General features: G+C 40.6%; 1 protein-coding gene across 3 annotated transcripts in view; it reads right to left on the bottom strand.

The window, feature by feature from the left end:
• Positions 1-21,615, bottom strand: part of neurl1b (neuralized E3 ubiquitin protein ligase 1B) — a 419,935-nt gene that overhangs the window by 31,520 nt on the left and 366,800 nt on the right. For 2 of the 3 annotated variants that reach the window (XM_048543833.2, XM_048543834.2), the window contains exon 2: positions 12,645-13,205. The exons of the other annotated variant lie outside the window; for it this stretch is intronic. In XM_048543833.2, coding sequence (XP_048399790.1) covers positions 12,645-13,205 — 561 coding nt within the window. The remainder of the gene's footprint in view (positions 1-12,644; positions 13,206-21,615) is intronic. 3 annotated transcript variants of the gene reach the window in all.

Genomic DNA, 21,615 nt, shown 5'->3' with positions numbered 1-21,615 from the left:
AGCAGCCATGATTCAGTGCTCGGACCACCTCATTGAAGCAGAAGCTGCTGAGAAGATAAAGCCCCCTCCACTGCCACCACAAGACCAAACTAGGCCCAGTTGAGTCTGCACTGGGCTCAGTCAGCACCGCTGATGCCATCAGCATAACCAAGCTCATCAACTTCCTTCATTCTATTAGAGACCAAGACTCCACCTCCCTTAGCCTTTAACAGCTGAGTATTTGCAGCACAAACAGGAGGCTGGAAGCACACAGCAGGCCAGGCAGCATCTGGAGGAAAGGAGAAGTTAACACTTCAGGCATTACCCTTCTTCAGGACTGGATATGGGGGTAGGAGAAGCTGCAGATAAAGATGGGGGGGATGCAGGGTAGCAGAATGGTTGTGATAAGTGGACAATGGTAGTCAGTACAACCTGGTTGGTCAATGGGAGGGATGAATCCTGTTGGTAACTGGAAGGGTCAGTAGGTGGAATGGAAGGGATTGTGTGCCTGGGATTCTAGCATCTGCAGTTTTTTTTAATTCTAACCCGAGTATTTGTTGCACTCTGGGGTAGAGACATACAAAGACACAATTGTCTGAATGAAGAAATTTCTCCTCTCCTCAGTCCTAAATGATTGCCCTTTTATGGCGAAACTAGTTATTAATATAGCCAAGCCCATTTGTGCTCATGACATCACATGAGTTAGAGCCTGCTAATCTGAAAACGAGTCTCATATTCTTACTATTTCCTGTCCTTTAATCATGCCTAAATCCATTGTGATACATAAACCCGAACACGAAGAGCCCTTATGCTGCACACCAAACTTATCCAATTTCAACTACGAATTTAAATATGCTACTTCTAGAGTTCCCATACCTGCTTCTTCCAACCTCAAATATAATTTCCCTTCTTATTAATTCATGTTGAATCTGCCTAATTATATGATTGTTTTAGACTGCTATTACCACTTCCTTACTAAAGGATTCCAGCAGTTTACAGATCATTGATTTCAAGCTGACTAGTGTGTGGTTTCCCCTTTTTCTTCCTTCCTATTTTCTACAATAGTGGTTACATTTGCTCCCTTTCAATCCACTGGGACTGTTCCTGAATTCAATAAGTATTGGAAATTGACAACCTGCAAGCCTAGTGCAATTGCATGCTCACTCTTCCCCCTTCTCTCCAAAAATATATTTAGCTCCTAAAAAAAAAGTGTCAGCCTTCTTCCTTACACAACTGTGCAAGGTAAACTGCGACACATTGCAAACATACCCACCTCTAACCAGGAAGGAGCTAAATGCATAAAAATGCAATGTTATGGTCACCTTCACAACTATATATAATGGGGTCCTCCACCTGCTTACAGGGTGCAGTGTGGTTGCAATAGGTCCCAGCTATCATTCAAGGTATCCTTGTTGAAGCAGACATGCAGCACTTCTTGTTCCATGCTGACATCTGGGTGCAGTAAGTGCTTCCTGAACATGCTTCCTAATGAGAGCCCTTCTCATTAGAAAGCACCAAACACTATCAGAATCATAGTACCAATCAACAGACCAACCAGTAACTAATAAGAAACTGGATAGGTAATCTTGTTAAATAGTATTACCACTGAATTCGTGCTCAGCCAAATATTATTAAAATAAAAAATGAAAGAACTGCAAATGCTGGAAATCACAAGCAACAACAGAAATTGCTGGAAAAGGTCTGGGAGCATCTGTAGAGAGAAATCACAGTTAATATTTTGAATCTGAAGGTTCTGAGGACGGGTCACTGAACCCGAAATGTTATCTCTGATTTCTGTCCACAGATGCTCCCACACCTGTCGAGCTTTACCAGCAATTTCTGTTTTTGTTATTAAGAAACATCCTCAGCTTAAGTGTTGAGCTTCAAAATGACAACATTGCTTCAAATGAGTCTACAATAATGTGAACTGGCTAGTCTGCATATTTGCAGCAGATATTTACTGTGTGCCTGTGACTTATATAGAAATGGTTATTTTGTGCCTCTGACACCACTCCTGACATCAAAAGGCACAAAAATGCACTTCTACATGAGTCCTCTGCCAAAGGCAGGTCCTGCCAACAGTGCTGGGACCTCCAATATGAGACATGGAAGGAGCCTAAATCTAATTTCACTCCAGCTGAAATGAAGAATGACTCTGTACTTTTGGTAACAATTTGATCCGAACTGGAAGTCCAGCCAAAGCAGCCAATTAGGCCTCCAAGGAGTGAGAGTTACTGCGGCAATATACTTTGACATGCATGTTGCAGCTTAGATCGCAATGGTAGAAGCTCTGATTTCCTTCTATCACGAGGCTGACCAGGAATCTCTTCCACTCTTACTGCCTATTATTGGTGCACATTTGAACGATTTACAATTGATATTCATTTGGTTACATTATGAACACACCATTCTTAGCACTAAGTCTTGGAACAGTGCTTGAACTTGCAGCTCTGGATCTGAGGCAGGGACACTACTGATGACAGCACAGGTACCCCTCCTTTCTACACTACTGACCTGATAGTGTCTGAAAGTTACTACTGCACTCATCAAATCATCAGCGCTGCGCTTGGAATTTTATTTACGCTTAATTTCTTACTGATTTTCTGATTTCATTTTATAAAATATGAATAGTTACAGATGCATTCAGCTCCTGGTGGAAAGCCCCTTCCATTGGAACACAGAATCAAAGAGTCATAAATGCCACAGCTAATTATCATCTTAATTTGTCCCCAAGGAGTTACATGCTGATGTCCGGACATGCAAATACGTTGAGAATGATGTGCTATTTTGATTCCAGATGTTTCCTCCACATCATGAGGTGGGAAAAGGGAGGACTTTTTCCTGTATTCCTTAACTGCAGTGTTTTTCCTCTTGTTTTCAACAGTGCAAAATACATAGCGGTCATATGCATTTGTAAAGGGATGTTTTTGCATTAAATAAAGCACCCCCCACCCCATCCCTGCCCATCATTCAACCTATATTGTGGCTCATAATGTTTCATTTAAGAATTATATCACATCGTGTAACAGATTAAGTATTTATGATATGTGTGTTGTTAGCCTGGCTATAGTTAGAAGCAGAGCAATCTATAATACTACCAGACGCCATCAAACACTGCATTTTTAAATAATCTGAAAAAGATTGATAGGTCTTCTGACATTTCAGCAGAGACAGGCCGTACTTGCTTATTTCAGCTTTAGGTCTTGTTTTTCACATGGCAATGGATTGTGAATGGAATGGAACGTGAGAAGTAGTGAGTGGATTTTGTTGGATGCAAGACTCTGCAGCTTCTGTATCTGATCACTGATCGGGCTTAAATGGATTCTGCTGGAAAATTTGTCAGGTTGAGAATACTGTGATTAAGGCATAAAGATTACAGGCTGTTTGGACACACTTTGAGTCCAAATTCCCTAATGGCAATACAGAGCGGTGGCAGAGAAGGAAAGAAAAAGAAATAGACACCACATTCTGGATCTCTGGGATATCCTTTCTCATTGCCCAGAGATCCTCAGGTTGAGAATCAGCATGTTAAGTCACAAAGACCCACAGCAGTCTGCAATCCTGAGCAGGCAACATCCTCAAATGGAAAAATGCCTTCAAACAAGTGACAGGCTGTGGTAGCCAATTAAACATGGATCTTCCCTGATACCTTTTACCTTTACTTTTACTTTTTTTCCGTTGAGTTAATGTTAATTTATGTAGGAGATTGTGTGCCTACTGTGTTACCTACTGTGTCTAATACTCACACAGCAAATACAGATAATTGTCAGGCAGAATTTGATCCATATTTAAATTACACACTTGAAAATAACAGTAATTTTTATAAAACGAGCTTTTCATCAAAAATTTTTAGAAGAATGGTGTTTCATAAAGTCATCACCTCCAGGATATTCCAATATGTTAAATGACCCCGAATTTTCAGGCATATTATTCATATGATGGTAACTATTGAAAAAATCTCTTGGAATTTAAATACTGAAATCATTCCATTTATAGATTGCAACTTGTACATAAGTTTAAGAGGAAATCTAAGCTGAACTGTAAAATGTCTGGTGTGGGGTGAGTAGTGAGATAAACATCAATTTTGATGCCTATGTCTGTTAATGCTCCAACTGCATGTAAGAAGGTGAAATCGAAAAAGATTTTTGGGTAAAAGGGAACGAGTCACAACAATTAAACTGTTGTAATACACTATCTTCTACATCTTCCATAAACTGCTGCAAAATAATTACCATCTAATATGTTGTTAACTAGCAAAGTACATTTTCAGACAGCAATCATAAGAAGTGCTGTCCTTTGTTATGATTATATTTAAAATATGTTCTACTTCCAGCAATCAATACTTTGGTAAATTACTTGAAGTTGTATCAATATTTTGGGAAAAGCTTCATTCTCTTATGTAATCCTTCCTTATAAATTAAATTCAAATTCAGTTTAGCACAAAGCATGGTTTCAATATTTAGCAGCCATCACCAATAGTCCCAACTGTTGTTTTTATTTAGCAGGCTCAAAATCATCCTTGATTGTACCACACACATTATCTATTAAGCAATTTTTCCGGGCAAGGACTGATAAATTTGGATCCAGACTTCAGCAGAGGTGGTGTAGCATGATGAAATATACTAGCTGTTTAAAATCCTACATGTGGCAGTAAATCACAGCTTATTGCAGACAAATGTCATTAGTTACCCTACAAAGAGGGACTATGCTTTAAAGTAGCCTCCAATCACCAATATATACAAGGTCAATTAAGTACAAGGGCACAATAATTGGGATGTAATGTCAGTTGACTCTTTATACTTTGGAGCTATTATTATGGGGTAAATTTGAAGAGGCAAGGAGACATAGAGACATGTCAATCACAAGGTTCTTGGGGTACAGTATAGTGTTCCTACTTCTGGGCCAGAAAATCTGTCTTCAAGTTCCAACTGTTCCAGCAGTGTGTCAGAACATGTCTGAACTGGTTGATGAGAAAGTATCAACATGCCAATCATTAAGAGTCCACCTATTTACTAAACTGTTGATAGTTCATAGGAAATGTCAGCTGTCTTCACTGTCAGTAAAGATATTAGTATCTACTACATACTTCTTGTTGATTGGGACTGAGGTAAGGGTACCTCAAAATTTGTCACTCCACTGATAACAATAAAGAATAACCTGGAGTGCATCCATAACAAAACAATGGCAACTGTAACAGTGAAGGGTTCTATGGAGCTGTCCAGTCCTGGTATAAAGCATGGAAAGGATTCAATTTCCAGGGTTCACCAGTTCCCAAGTACCCATCAGAAAAGTTGAAAGTTGAAACTTCTCAGTTTGCTAGTTCAAAAGGGAGTAAGACCCTACTCAAATTTCTGCGCCAGTGAGAACAATTTATTTTTAATTGAATGCTAAATGTATTAAGCGGCGAATTGTTCAACTTCAATGCGGACTGTAACACAAACAGAAGCAAATTAGCTGATTTACATTAAGTTGAATAATTTCTTTCAACTACTTCAAAGGGATTGGAAACTGAGTGGGATGTATCATGGGTGACAAATCTACATCTGACCAGCTTACACTTCTGCAGAAATGGAATATTCTAGGTTACTCAAAAAAAAATCATTCAGTGGATTTGATCTTCATTGGTTGAACCAGCATTTATTGCTTATCGCCAGTTGCCCTTGAGAATGTGATGGTAAGTTGCCTTCTTGATCTGCTGTAGTCCATTTAGGGTAGGGAGAACCACAATGCTGTCAGGGAGGGAGTTTCAGGATTTTGACCCAGTAGCACTGAAGGAGCAACAAAACATATCCAAGTCATGTTGGTAAGTGGCTTTAAGAGTAATATGCAGGCAGTGACGCTCCCATGTGTTTATTATCTTTGTTCTTCTAGATAGTAGTGGTTGTGGGTTTGGAAGGAGCCTTGGTGAATTTATGCAGGGCATCTTGTGGATGGCATCAGTGACGGAGGAGTGCATGTTTATGGATACAATGCCAATCAAATGTGCTGTTTTCTCCCAGATGACGTGGAGCTGTACTCATGTAGGAAACCGGGGAGTATTCCATTACACTCCTGGTTTGGTTTTAGATGGAGGACAGGCTTTGGGGAATCAGGTGATCGATAATATGATAATCTTCTACAAATCTGACAAAATGTTATTCCTCTAAACTTTCCTTCCTTTCAAATGCATTATTAAGACAGAATTCAAGTAATGCCACAGGGAGTGTCCCTGTGTTTATTTGATATAGAGTGATTGACAACTGCTGACAAAAGTGGGTCATCTCTGCTGGCTGATCAGTTACGTTTTGATTTAGCAAAAGTCCTTCAATTTAAAATATACCATTTTATGTCACTTACATTAATGCCTTGCAGACCAAATTGTATGCAAATAAGTTAGCAGACAACAGCTTTATGCTTCCAACATAGTTTAAAACAAAATTAATTAGTATTGGGCAGGTTCAAATAAGATATTCCTATTCCAAACACATCATCTTACTGTTGCTACATTGGTTCCAGGAAAAAATTCATGTTGCAGTAAAATGTGATAATTGATGCAGTTGTGATATTTTCATAATTATGTTCTATGCTCAGTGCAAACATCCTGAATCTTTACTCAAACTTTCATAGAAATTCAATAAGAAAACACATAATGTACTGAAATTTTAGTCACACTCCCCACAACTGATATCCTAAATATTATCAGCACAACATTTCTTTAAAAAAAAGTGATTTAAAGAGATGCGAAATTTGGTATATGATAGCGATATAAAGCAGGGAATAATGATTGTTTTTCTTCCTAAGTATCTGAAAATTGTTCAAAAAACAAAGAATTGCAGAAATCCCAATTCCATCACAACCAAAACAGAAATTACTGGAGCAAGTAAGCAGGTCTGGCAGCATATGTGGAGAGAAACTGGAGTCAATGTTTTGGATCCAGTTCCAAAGAAGGGTCACTGGACCCATAACATTGACTCTGCTTTCTCTCCACAGAGGCTGTCAGATGTGCTGAGTTTCTTCTTGTATACGGTTAATGATTTTTACTCGTTAGAAAATGTACAGCATTTTGGGGAAAAAGATGAGGCCTGTATCCTACTGTTTGAAACAAAGTGTGTTTCTGGAGTGTAATTTTGCGGCTGCTTTATCAACAACTGGAAGATTACTTTATTTACTGATGACATTGGAGTAGAAGAGATTCATAATGGCTTCAGAAATTAATTTGACCTCACACTAACCTTGTTTTTTACCTTATGTGCTGGTAGGATTTGAATTTAATCTTACAGGGTGTAACAATGAAAAATATGAGGAGGCTCAGAAAGGAGAATTTTTATCCCACTAAGTAAAGGGTTACAAGTTATGAGGGAATAGAAAAACTACCAGTTAAATTTAAAGCTGCTTTAGAGGTTAGTTAGCAAAACTGTACTTAAATATCTTGCTGTATTGAAAAACAAAATTTTCTTTATTTTGCAAATAACTATTTCATATTACAATTATCTTTGAAGCTGTTGTAAAGCAGAATTATTGAGATCTATATTTGCATGATTTGAAGGATGATGCCAAAATTGGAGGAATATTTTTCTCAGCAATATACCTCAAAGAAACGATATTGACTTTTGGGCAGGTTCAAATAAGATATTCCTATTCCAAACACATCATCTTACCGTTGCTACATTGGTTCCGGAAAAAAATTCATGTTGCAGTAAAATGTGATAGTTGATGCAGTTGTGATATTTTCATAATAAATTATTTTAAAATATATGCAATATTTGATAGGCACACCTCTTCATTGTTCTGATATCACTACACGCCTCAGTTCACACCAATTTTATGGGAATGATGTGATTATTTAAACTGGCATTGCTAATGGCTGAATTGATAACAGTGGCTGGATTTTCAACGGCTGGATAGTCATTGCTGCAACATTGATGGGAGTTGCTAAATGGAACCCTGAAGAGACCTCGACAGAGCAGACTTAGAGGAAGAGATAATAGGAACTGCAGATGCTGCAGAATCCGAGATAACAAGGTGTGGAGCTGGATGAACACAGCAGGCCAAGCAGTATCAGAGGCGCAGGAAAGCTGACGTTTCGGGCCTAGACCCTTCATCAGAAATGGGGGAGGGGAACAGGGTTCTGAAATAAATAGGGAGAGAGGGGGAGGTGGATCGAACATGAATAGAGGAGAAGATAGGTGGAGAGGAGACAGACAAGTTAATGGGGCGGGGATGGAGCCAGTAAAGGTGAGTGTAGGTGGGATGGTAGGGAGGGGATAGGTCAGTCCAGGGAGGACAGACAGGTCAAGGGGGCGGGATGAGGTTAATAGGTATGAAATGGAGGTGCAGCGTGAGGTGGGAGGAGGGGATAGGTGAGAGGAAGAACAAGTTAGGGAGGCGGGGACGAGCTGGGCTGGTTTTGGGATGCGTTAGGGAGAGGGGAGATTTTGAAGCTTGTGAAATCCACATTGACACCATTGGGCTGCAGGGTTCCCAAGCGGAATATGAGTTGCTGTTCCTGCAATCTTCGGGTGGCATCGCTGTGGTGCTGCAGGTGGCCCAGGATGGACATGTCGTCTGAGGAATGGGAGGGGGAGTTAAAATGGTTCACGACTGGGAGATGCAGCTGTTTATTGCGAACTGAGTGGAGGTGTTCTGCAAAGCAGTCCCCAAGCCTACGCATGGTTTCCCTGATGTAGAGGAGGCCACAACAGGTACAGCGGATGCAGTATACCACATTAGCAGATGTGCAGGTGAACCTCTGCTTGTGTGGAAAGTCTTCTTGGGGCCTGGGATGGGGGTGAGGAAGGAGGTGTGGGGGCAGGTGTAGCAATTCCTGCTGTTGCAAGGAAACGTGCCGGGTGGTTGGGGTTGGAGGGCAGTGTGGAGCGGACAAGGGAGTCACGGAGAGAGTGGTCCCTCTGGACACCATCAAGGGTGGGGAGGGAAAAATGTCTTTGGTGGTTCCCGTTGTGCCCTCCTCTACATCAGGGAAAGCAAGAGGAGGCTTGGGGACCGCTTCGCAGAACACCTCTGCTCGGTTTGCAATAAACAGCTGCACCTCCCAGTCGCGAACCATTTTAACTCACCCTCCCATTCCTTAGATGACATGTCCATCCTGGGCCACCTGCAGTGCCACAACGATGCCACCTGAAGATTGCAGGAACAGCAACTCATATTCCGCTTGGGAACCCTGCAGCCCAATGGTGTCAATGTGGATTTCATAAGTTTCAAATTACCCCTCCCCCCACTGCATCCCAAAACCAGCCCAGCTCGTCCCCGCCTCCCTAACCTGCTCTTCCTCTCACCTATCCCCTCCTCCCACCTCAAGCCGCACCCCCATTTCCTACCTACTAACCTCATCCCGCCCCCTTGACCTGTCTGTCCTCCCTGGACTGTCTTATCTCCTCCCTACCTCCCCACCTACACTCACCTTTACTGGCTCCATCCCCGCCCCTTTAACTTGTCTGTCTCCTCTCCACCTATCTTCTCCTCTCTCCATCTTCGACCTGCCTCCCCCTCTCTCCCTATTTATTTCAGAACCCTCTTCCCCTCCCCCATTTCTGAAGAAGTGTCTAGGCCCGAAACGTCAGCTTTCCTGCTCCTAAGACTCAGAGGAAACTGTCTGGGAAATTGAAATTGGTACCCTCCAAAAGCATCGATTTAAATCAGAGTTAACAGTTGCCCAGGGAAAGGAAGAAGATTAAAAACCTAATCTGGCTTGTGGATGTCTATTAAACAGGCACCCCAACTGCACCCTCCTGAAGTCCCTTTTCCACTCCTCAGTCCCTGATCCAACTGTTATTTTCCCTGTTCACTGCTGGATCTGTCACCTTTACATCAGTTGCAAAATTTCCAGCTGTGTGCAATCCCTTTACATGCATCCTCCAATCAGGATGGCCTCAGGGCTCTCCACTTCTTCCTGGAAAGAAAGTCAGAACCATCCCCATCCGCCACCACCCTCCTCTGCCAGGCCTATGGGTCCTCAGTTTGAACAATTTCTCCTTTAAGTCCTCTCACTTTCTTCAAGTCAGAGGGCTGGCCATGGGTATCCAAATGGGCCCAAGTTATGCCTGTTTCTTTTTATGGTGTATATGGAACATTCCTAGTTCCTGTTTTAATCTGCGTCTCCCCCCAACCCACAACATTGATGATATCATTAGTGGTGCCTCCCTCCTTCATCCAGAATTGGCAAAAATGATAAATTTCGCTTCCAATTTCCAATGAGCCCTCCCTTCCCTTCCTCAACATCCCTGTTTCCATTTCTGGGCTAGGCTGGCCACCGATGTCCACCACAAACGTCATGACTCCCACAGTTACCTTTACTTACAGCCTGCTTCCTGTTAAGGCCATTTCATTCTCCCAGATTCTCCATCCCTATCACATCTGCTCTAACGATGCCACCTTCCTCGGGGGGGCTCTGAAATGTCCACATGTTCCTCAACAGGGCCCTTAGCCATGTCTGACACATCTCTCACACTTCTGCCCTCACCATTTCCCCTCCCTCCCACAATAAACAGGGTTCCCTTGGTCCTCATTTACCATCCTACCAGTCTCCACATCAGATAGACTGTAAGCATCATTTCCATCCCTGCAAACCAGATGTCACAACCAAACACATATTCCCCTCCCTTCCTTTAGCAGCATTCCGCAGAATCCAATCCCTATTGGACACTCAGGTACACTCCTTGAAGCTTGAAGAACAACAGCTAATTTTCTTCCTGGGGACCCTACAGCCTCTAGGGCTCAGCATCGAGTTCAATCAGACCCTGATTCTATCCTTCCATGTTTTTTACTCACCCCACACTCGGCCGTGTTATGATACAGGTCACTTTTAGCACAGTCACCCATTCCCACGTTCTCTTAGGCCCATTATCATATTATACCGGGTTGTTATCGGTCCAACTGACCTACTTTCCCACACTTAGCTCTTTTATCTTTTATTCAGCTTTTCTTCTGTGCTGGTCCGCTATCCATGATTTCCATGCTTACTTAAAACTTTCATTTATTTTTCTCTCTGGACTCCATCTCCACCTATCCACTCATCTCTCCCCTTTCCCCTCCGCTACTTCGGCTTCAGCATCAATGCCAGATTTTCCTAGCTACTATCAATTCTGAAGAAGGGACACTGGACTCAAAATGTTAACTCTGTTTATTTCCCACAGATGCTGCCAGACCTGCTGAGTTTCTCCAGTAGTTTCTGCTTTCGTACTCATCTCGTAGACTTAGCTTATGTCCTTACCCTTTGACAGGACCTGGCAAAGTATCTGTCTGTGCTGCTGGACAAGTAGATCATAGAATATGACAACTACAGCCATGAGAAAAGAGCCACAATTTGATTACAAGCCATCAAACCCCTGATTTTCCTGCACGTAAACAGCCCTGTTAAACTTAAGGAATGCTTCAAAAATCTGAAGGAGCCATAATCAGAATTTCTGGCTAGAAGAGTCTTAAAGGAAAAAGTGGGAGTGGAGTGGCAATTTGATTGTCAATCTGCTACTCCTGGAAAAATCCAGATCAAATTGTGACTTGTAAAAGTCCATCAACTAAATACATAATCTTAAATCACTTGTAGAAATGTCTTGCAGAGTATACCGCGTGCAAGTCACTTGGGCAGACAATGACTTGATGTTTCCAATACCAGTTTCACCTTAGATTAACATTTAGGAATTGTGCTGAAAACAATTATGCTTTTCTCTCCATCTTCGGTCCGCCTCCCCCTCTCTCCCTAGTTATTCCAGAACCCTCACCCCATCCCCCTCTCTGATGAAGGGTCTAGGCCCGAAACGTCAGCTTTTGTGCTCCTGAGATGCTGCTTGGCCTGCTGTGTTCATCCAGCTCTACATTTTTTTATCTTGGATGCTACCAACACAGTTTCATTTTAATGTAACAATTACGTGCTAAGCTCAAAACAAAACATACTGCTTATTTACACAAACTTTTATATGATTTTAGTAAGAAAGCACATATTATTATGGAGAATTTAGACTACTTCCTCACTCATTGGGAACAAGGCAGGGCTACTAACCTGAAACTTACAAAAATCAAAAAAAAATTGTTTCAATTGGCTTGTGCTCAATGGCAGAACTAAAGCATGACGGAGGTTGCAAATACAGGGGTGTGACTTGAAATTCAGAGTTAAAGGCAAAGGAAAAGAAAACCTCAAAATGCTGTTTTAACTCTCAACATGTTTTACTGAATAAAATATCTGGTGTGATTCCTATGAGCTGAGACACCATATGATCTCAGATCCTTACAGAGGCTCCAGACAAAAGCTCAAATAATGAAGTCCTAAACTTTGGTCAGCTATGGCCGACTTTCCCAAAATTATATTGAATTGGATGGCTGAGACACCATCTTACACCACCATTGCCAATGGACCTTTTGCTAGAGAAAAACAGACAGCTAAAAGAATAAAGGATGGTAATTTTACTAGTTGGAAACACAGAATGTTACTCAACAGATTTCTGACACTGATGTGGTACACTTGTAAGCAAGCTGCACCAATATTGGTTTTTTGTATAGATTGTGGGTCATAAGTTAAAAGTTTCGGTCTCAGCTGTGACAAAGTGAGTGGGCTTAAGTAATTGACTTGTAATACAGGCATGTTGGGTACAGGCACTTATTACATGAGACAATTCAAACCACCTCATCTTTCCAATTATTGGAGATGTTATTTTTATTGCTGGAATACTTACCAAGCATTTGGACCTCTTGTGTAATTCCATAAATGTCAATCAATGCCCAGAGTGGTCCTGAAACATTAATACCACACTGGAAAAGAACAGGGTCTTCATCGTTCACATTGTAAAATACTCGTCCATGCCTGTCCACCCAAAAAGCAAGGACGTTGTCTTTCAGAGCAAACCTTTCAGGTAATGCCTTGGCCCAGAAACCAGGCCTGGTTACCAAATCAGGGCAGGCATACTTTGGGATATCTGCAGAGCTCATCTGAGAGGGATCATGACTTGTAAAACCAAACCGTAAAGCACCACTCCACCCGTGAAGTACCACTGATAACCGTAATCGCACTTTTTCATAAAGGTGAACTGGGCGGTTGCTGAACGTAACACCATTACAGAAACTGTTCTTCCGAGTGGCTTTCCTGAAATGTGAGTCCAGACGGACATTTTTCCCTTTGGCCTGCGAATGAAATCTAGGAGGTTCAGCAATGTTTGGATGTGCTCTCCGTTCATGACCATTAGTTGGAACGGTGTAGTACTGACGAGCAGATCCAGAGCGGGTCTGGTGAGCTGCATCTGTAAAGTTAAATTGAATTGTGTTAAAAAGGCTGTCAGATTTTACTTCAATGTAATGAATGTATTCTATCATGACAGAAAATTGTTTATCAATAGTAATTTCTATGAAACTGAACATTGTATCTAGTTCGACAATGTTAATCCATTTCCAATTTGTTTTATCATTGTTGATTCTTAAATATTTGCTAAATGATCTTTGATACCTTCACAAATCCACTCCCAGCACAAGTGTAGGATGAAGAATGTCTCCAAGTCTTCATTGAATATTGACGCTGTTCTACAACTACTCTGTGCGTGCTACTATTCAAACTTGAAGTAGTTAGTAACATCATTGTCCATAAAAATTATATAAGCTGCTCTGCTGTCATGCTTAAAAATTGCTTGGCCAATACAGGCAGGGAGTTCCTCTGAATATTTAATAGTTCTGGCACTCAAGCACTTGATTAGTAGCCAAACACCAGACCTTTAAGCTCACCTTACTGAATGGCTCATTTCAGAAAGAACTATTTTGCTTGTCAAATGTTTCATGTAAATTGCTCTTGGCTCAGAATGAAGAAATTTCTATCTAGTGCGACGACTGCAATGGATAAGTTAACAACATAATTTGATCAGACCTGTGCTTAGAATTGTCAAGGTATCGACCACCTGGACAAAACCAGGCACTGAATGTTAAATGTTGAAACATGTTTGCATCATATTTTTAAGGGAAAAGTGACAATCACTTTGTTTTACTTAGTTAACAGTTGCAATGACAAACATAACAAATTGTTTAATATTTGTGTTTTCTGCCTTACCTATCAGATACTTGCAAAGTCACACAATAGTAGAAAGATTTAAAAGTATGACATATTTAAGGAATTTAATAACAAGATTAAGAATTCTCACAAAGCTCATGCTCAAACCTGGTTCAGTTTGAAAAATGCCACATGGGAGGCGAGCTTCATTTTCTTATACATTCACAAATGTCAATGACTTGTGCATTAAACAGACTGTTTAGTGAGAATGTCCAGAATTGTTAAAGTACAAATTATACTGGACAAATTGTAATTTTAAAATAGGCTTCTATCATAGCATCCTCAGTGCTGACTTATTGCAATGCTTCAGATAATATTGGAAGTTCTACTCGCCTTGTTTTTGACCCTTTATGGATTACTACAGACATCCAAAGTAAACAGTCACCCTGAAAAAAAATGCTTGAGACAGTTGGAAGGGATGGATTTCACTATAAACGAATCATCATTTGGGTGATTTGAATATACCAAATAGACAATGGATAAAGGTACTTCTGATGTAAACTTAAATTTGAAATCAGTACAAGACTGGGGGAGTCTGATTTGAGATGAGGAACAGAATGGCTAATCCTAATCTGAACAGACTTTATCATCACAGATAACAAAGTGTGAAGCTGGATGAACACAGCAGGCCAAGCAGCATCTTAGGACCACAAAAGTTGACGTTTCGAGCCTGGACCCTTCATTACAGAGCTTTGTTATCTTGGATTCTCTGGCATCTGCAGTTCCCATTATCTCAGACTTTGTCATCATGCTCTAATGTAACATGTACAAAAATAAATACACTTCATTTGCATAAGTGAGCTCTGTAGGGTAAAAAAAATAAGAATTCATCAACCAGACACCTATAGTAAAATAATTAAGGTATCAATCTTTACAGAAATTTCTTAACATTTTCAATCTACCTTCTTCTAAACTCCACATGCAGCAAATCTTTAGAATTCTCTACCCTAATGGGCAGTGGAAGCCCAGACTAAGATTGATACATATTTGCAAAGTAGAAATATGGAATTTGGAGATTGGGCAGGAAATGGTGTTGAAGTGGAAGATTCACCATGATCCCCTTGAATAGCAGAGTGCACTCAAAAAGTCTGAATATCCTATTGCTGCTCCTCTTTATGTTCTTATGTATATTTTAGAAGTCAATAAAGTGGCGAGCAACATTAAAAATAATTCTGAATGCAATTTTCAGAAATCAAACTTAAGTGAACTGTTGAATGAAAAAACTAACTAGTACAGGTTTAGAAATTTGAGAGCAACAATAAAGAATACCAAAAAAAACATAGCATGCCAGCTTTCACTCAGCATTGAAGATCTAATATCTTTAGATTGGTCAGAAGCCTCAGCAAATGAGCAATTTGATGACTAATAATTTATGGGATTCCTTTCAGGCACTGACTGACTCATAAATAACATTATTTAAAACAGCACTCAGATAGAGGTGCTCAGATCTTTGGAGTGTATGCACCAAATGGATTTGCTTGTGAGAAGCGAGCCACCAAACAGGAATTTCCAAACTTAAGCACATCAAATCCTATGAAGGAGAAGGCATGCAGCCTAGGGAAGCTTCTGTAACATATTGAGATCAATATCATATAGCTTGCACTTCCAACCTTCCTTCCTGCAGATTCCTGATTAAGGGAAAGATGATGAAGAGGAAGATAAAGCTGAAACCACAGAGGCAGCAGTGCAAACAGATGAGTGTGATTATGAGTTCTTGCGGATTAGGTGATAAAGTTTCTTCGTTGCTTCTTTGAAGAAGCAAATACACCTTTGCACAAAGCTCCTCTGTAATATTCTTAATTGATCTGTTTGGCCGTAGAGTCAAAGGTTGGAGTTTGAGAATCTGGTGGACTGCATCCTCTTTAAATGATGCCTGATTATTCTTTGACCCAGTCTGTACTTTTACTGCTCCATGTTATTGCTCACAAGTGTATTCCCACCATACATCCTCAGGAGAAGCCCTTACCTGAGGTAGGAGGGTGGGTAAAACTGCCACAAACAAAACAGAAATTGCTGGAAAAGCTCAGCAGATCTGGCAGCATTTGTGAAGATAAATCAGAGTTAACATTTTGGGTCTGGTGGCCGTTTCGCAGAACTGTTCTGAGGGTCACCGGACCCAAAACATTAACTCTGATTTCTCTTCACAGATACTGCCTGACCTGCTGTGTTTGGCCAGCAATTTCTGTTTTTGTTCATGATTTTCAGCATCCGCAGTTTTTTTCAGTTTTTATTAGGTAAAACTGCCAGTTTGTTTTCATCCTTTCCGAAGCAGTAAGAAGGTCCAGGTGTGCATGGATAATAGTTTTTGTTCCAGTCCTTTTCTAAAAATAAAACACTTTCAGGAATCACTAATTAAACTCTTCAGGCTTAGATGCTCCTCATTTCTATTGGCATCAGGAGATTCTGGTCTTATAAATCTGAATTTAAGTTACAACAAATGCAGTACAAACATAATGCAGCCAAGAATGGAGATGCAGCACTATTGACCACTTATTTCAATTTATTTGCTGTACTTTATGATTATGAGCAAAAGAGCCGAAGTAAACCATACATTCCCTTGAAGCATTCAATAAGATCTTGAGTGATCTCATCTTGGCCACAACTCCGCCTCCTGTCCAAATCCCATATCCCTCAACACCCCTGCAGATAAAAAGAACTGTCCAACTGTGATCCAGCCCAGTGTGCTCTGAATGAATTTGCTTGCTGCACTGCATAATTCCTCTAAGTCTGCCACATGTCTGTGCATGCACACATTTTAAGAGGAATTTTCCTTTGCATAGGCTATTGGCAGCTGATGCAACCTTTTCCCAATTGCCTCACATCCACACAGATTAGAAGGAATAATCTCAGATCTCAAGTGGTGATAAGGCAAGGCCCAAAAAATGCAAGTGATTTGAAGGTGGATAACTGGCAGAATCCACTTCTTGATTTCACTGTCACCAATAAAAATGGGGACCAAAAGGTGGAAGAATTCACGTTTGATATATTTATTTTTAGGAGAAAGGTTATTTTGCAATCCAACCCCAGGTGGCACTGCACCCAAGTATAACATAATAACAAGTAAATACAGCAAAAAAGACCCATTTATGGTGTCAGTTGTATTATGTTACAAACACTTGAAGAGAGTTTACATCTCCCCAAAACCTGTATCATTTTTCACATTTTGGGAAAGTTTATGAAGCTATTATAACTTATATATAACCATTATAACCTGCAGCATTTACAGACTGAGGAGCTGTCACATTGGTTAAAAAAAGTTATAAGTCACTGTCCTAGCCAGAGATTCTATAAAGTAAATTGCTCATTTATTGCATGTGGTACATTAGCTTATTGTACAGTGATAAACTGCTACTGTTATAATATAATTTGGACCAAGATGATTGCTGATAACAAATATCTGTTTGGAGTTTGTGCAGACACTTATAACACCTTCTTTGACATTCATGAAGAAGCTCATTTGGTTTTTAAAATTCCATATCACAAAAACTTCTACCAAATTTTTAAAAAAATAACTCAACATTGTTCATCTATTTTGCTAAAAGTAAGCTAACACGGACAAAACGCACCCATTCCAAAGTAGTAGAAAATAAGGTGAGGAAAAATATGATTGAATGCAATTTTTTAAAGATTCTGACACAAGTCCAGGGAACATTTTGATTTGGAAATCAATCATTAATTGTGGGCCAGATGCATAAAATATGAAGAGCATGTTAGCATTATAGTCAAGGTTGTCATCATCCTATAATTTAACTGCAGTACACCAGTGCATAATTTTCTACAACTTCTCTTTTTTTAAGCAAGTGTTAGGATCTCCTTAAAGTTACTGACATCCATTAGTTTAACAATGAAGCAGCTGACAAATGTATAGAATTATTTCTGGAATTTCAGGGAATTTGTACACCTGTCAGAAATAAATGGCCCTGTGAAATAGACCATTTATTTTGTGCTAAAAATTATATTACATTACTTTGCTAGTTTTCTATTAGAAATAGATTAAAACATTTTTTAAACTTAAACAAAGGGATTACCACAAAAGAAAGTATTGTTACATATACTCAACTTATTCTTATAAATGACTGCAGATGTCAGTAAAGAATTTGTTCTGTATTTTTCATCTAAAAAAAAGCTTTGACAATCATTTGCTTCCTTTATAAACTGCTGATATATTTACCAAGGTCATTGCAAACAAGTTATTCAATTCAATGAAATAATCCATTTCCAATAAGTTTTGAAGGCTTTTTGAGTATGGTAACTGCAATCCCATGGCTATGTTAACCCAAACAGTGAACCATGTTGCTATTAACAGTTAGCAGCATGATAACACACAATGTGCATTCATAGGCTCCAACTGCGAATCAACATTTGACCAGATTTATTTTAGACTGATTAAAAGAATAGTTCAGTTCAAGTGGTGAACCACTGTATAGAACAGAAATACTTTGTAATTGGGTTGGGAAGCTAACAGTATCACGATCAGACTTTTTATTCAAAGCAACTGTTCTTTATTTTGACTATTGGAAGTTCCATGTAATGTAAACAGTTGGTGGCTCAAGTGCTCTTCCTAAGAAGATTACCATTTAAAGGACATAACATGATTGTTAGTTTTCATTTGTTCATGTTCCACTGTACATTAAAATACACACAATATTCTTATGGGATGAACAGAGTGAATGGGAGATAACTACTCTTGGAAATTATGCACTCATAATCCATGGAGAACACAGGGGCTTTTAAAAGTTTTCAGCATTTATTGACAACAGTCCTCCTTGGATTTTCTGAAACAGAAAACATTTCTCAAATTCTTTTTAAAAACAACCTTCCATGTTTCATCTACAATGACTACAAAAGTGACTCAATACTCCAGACTCACCACAACAGAAACCTTTGATATTACACAACTCTATTGCTTTGTCTTTTATAACTCAACAAATAAAATTACTTTGCATTGCAGGGTTTATCTTCAGATAACCCTTTTATATTGAGCAGGTAAACTTTAACAACTACAGTAAAAGAGCAATTCCTTTTAAAGCACGAGATAGCTGCAACCATTTGAGTGCAGTTAATATTTACTGGTAATGTATAAAACCAATATTGATACAGCTTATCCTGGAAAAAGCACATAAAATATTAATTAGTTAGGCCTGGACTTCTTGAAGCTGCATTGCTGCAGAAAGCTTCAGAGCTGCACTTCCTTACTCACAGTTTCACTTGTTTCCTTGACAGCACATGGTATGATGACATATGTGCTACATTAAAACATCTGTTACAATCTCTTCCTCTAAACTGACATAAATGTTAAAAAATAAATAATTGTTTGCTTAAAGATAATGCAAATCTTTTACAAATTAACACCAAGATTTTCTGCTCAGCACTCCTGACATTATGGAGAATATTGGAAAATTTCACATCCCCGGCATATGATTTTCCTATTATGAGAATAGATGGATGGAAAAGCATGGGCTGTGGATGCACATAGTTTCAATATGCAAAATCTGACAGGAGCATGGTGGTGAAAATCAAAGCCACTAATATACAAGTTAAGGATACTGTTCTGCAAAAATAGACTGGAGCACTGTTGTTTCTGCCTGGGACTTGCCATCCTGAAGCTAGACTCTTAGAGAACTAATTTGTAGATTAAATAAAAACGTTCGAGATTTTCACTTGATCAGAAGAGAATTAGATTCTCTTCGTTTTATTGGAAAATCTGATGAATTAGATAAAAGCTCTGTTGTTTACCACAGAAACATCTAAATTCTAAAGTGTACACAGTAAAATTTAGATGATATAATTATGCACAGTATGGAACATGTAGAAAAATTTTCTTTTGCATCATAAATATTAGTAGAAAGATTAACATTCATGAAAAAATATAATGGTAAAAATGAACAAAACTGAACAAATCACAGCACATGCATCATTTGAATGCAAAGATCCTGTAGATTGGTGAGTTGTTGTATGTGAAATACATTGGAAGGATTTTTTTTTTACTGGGGCTTTACCTTATTCTAGGTTAAGAAGCAGGATGCTTCAAAAGTTTACACTGGTACTGTGGCTTGTGGGCTCAAGTCCAGTGGTGCCTGGCACGTAAAGCTGATTGCCATGTGACCATTCAGTCTGGTATCTCTTTTGAGAGTTTTAGAGATTTCTGAACTGTTTGCTTTGCACGATGGAAGGAAGAAAGCATGAAAGAGCCTTAAGCAATTCAGGAAAATAGAGAGAAGATCAAACAGAACAAAATAAAAGCCCTTCAGTGCAAGTGTCAGCACTGGAAGCTCAACAGTGGTGGGCTCAGCCTATGTGCACAAACATAAATTTCGCTGGTTAAGGATGCCAAGTATCATGGGAATTACAGTTTCAATTCGCAAATGACGTTCTGTTAAACAGAGATAATAAAATGTGAGGCTGGATGAACACAGCAGGCCAAGCAGCATCTCAGGAGCACAAAAGCTGACGTTTCGGGCCTAGACCCTTCATCAGAGGGGGGATGGGGGGAGGGAACTGGAATAAATAGGGAGAGAGGGGGAGGCGGACCGAAGATGGAGAGCAAAGAAGATAGGTGGAGAGGGTGTAGGTGGGGAGGTAGGGAGGGGATAGGTCAGTCCAGGGAAGACGGACAGGTCAAGGAGGTGGGATGAGGTTAGTAGGTAGCTGGGGGTGCGGCTGGGGGTGGGAGGAAGGGATGGGTGAGAGGAAGAACCGGTTAGGGAGGCAGAGACAGGTTGGACTGGTTTTGGGATGCAGTGGGTGGGGGGGAAGAGCTGGGCTGGTTGTGTGGTGCAGTGGGGGGAGGGGATGAACTGGGCTGGTTTAGGGATGCAGTGGGGGAAGGGGAGATTTTGAAACTGGTGAAGTCCACATTGATACCATATGGCTGCAGGGTTCCCAGGCGGAATATGAGTTGCTGTTCCTGCAACCTTCGGGTGGCATCATTGTGGCAGTGCAGGAGGCCCATGATGGACATGTCATCAAGAGAATGGGAGGGGGAGTGGAAATGGTTTGCGACTGGGAGGTGCAGTTGTTTGTTGCGAACTGAGCGGAGGTGTTCTGCAAAGCGGTCCCCAAGCCTCCGCTTGGTTTCCCCAATGTAGAGAAAGCCGCACCGGGTACAGTGGATGCAGTATACCACATTGGCAGATGTGCAGGTGAACCTCTGCTTAATGTGGAATGTCATCTTGGGGCCTGGGATGGGGGTGAGGGAGGAGGTGTGGGGACAAGTGTAGCATTTCCTGCGGTTGCAGGGGAAGGTGCCGGGTGTGGTGGGGTTGGAGGGCAGTGTGGAGCGAACAAGGGAGTCACGGAGAGAGTGGTCTCTCCGGAAAGCAGACAGGGGTGGGGATGGAAAAATGTCTTGGGTGGTGGGGTCGGATTGTAAATGGCGGAAGTGTCGGAGGATAATGCGTTGTATCCGGAGGTTGGTAGGGTGGTGTGTGAGAACGAGGGGGATCCTCTTGGGGCGGTTGTGGCGGGGGCGGGGTGTGAGGGATGTGTCGCGGGAAATGCGGGAGACGCGGTCAAGGGCGTTCTCAATCACCGTGGGGGGGAAGTTGCGGTCCTTAAAGAACTTGGACATCTGGGATGTGCGGGAGTGGAATGTCTTATCGTGGGAGCAGATGCGG

This window comes from Stegostoma tigrinum, chromosome 13, assembly GCF_030684315.1.
Source record: "Stegostoma tigrinum isolate sSteTig4 chromosome 13, sSteTig4.hap1, whole genome shotgun sequence".
Lineage (NCBI taxonomy): Eukaryota > Metazoa > Chordata > Chondrichthyes > Orectolobiformes > Stegostomatidae > Stegostoma > Stegostoma tigrinum.
Note: the sequence above shows the minus strand (reverse complement) of the source record. Positions and strands in the feature narration are given on the sequence as shown.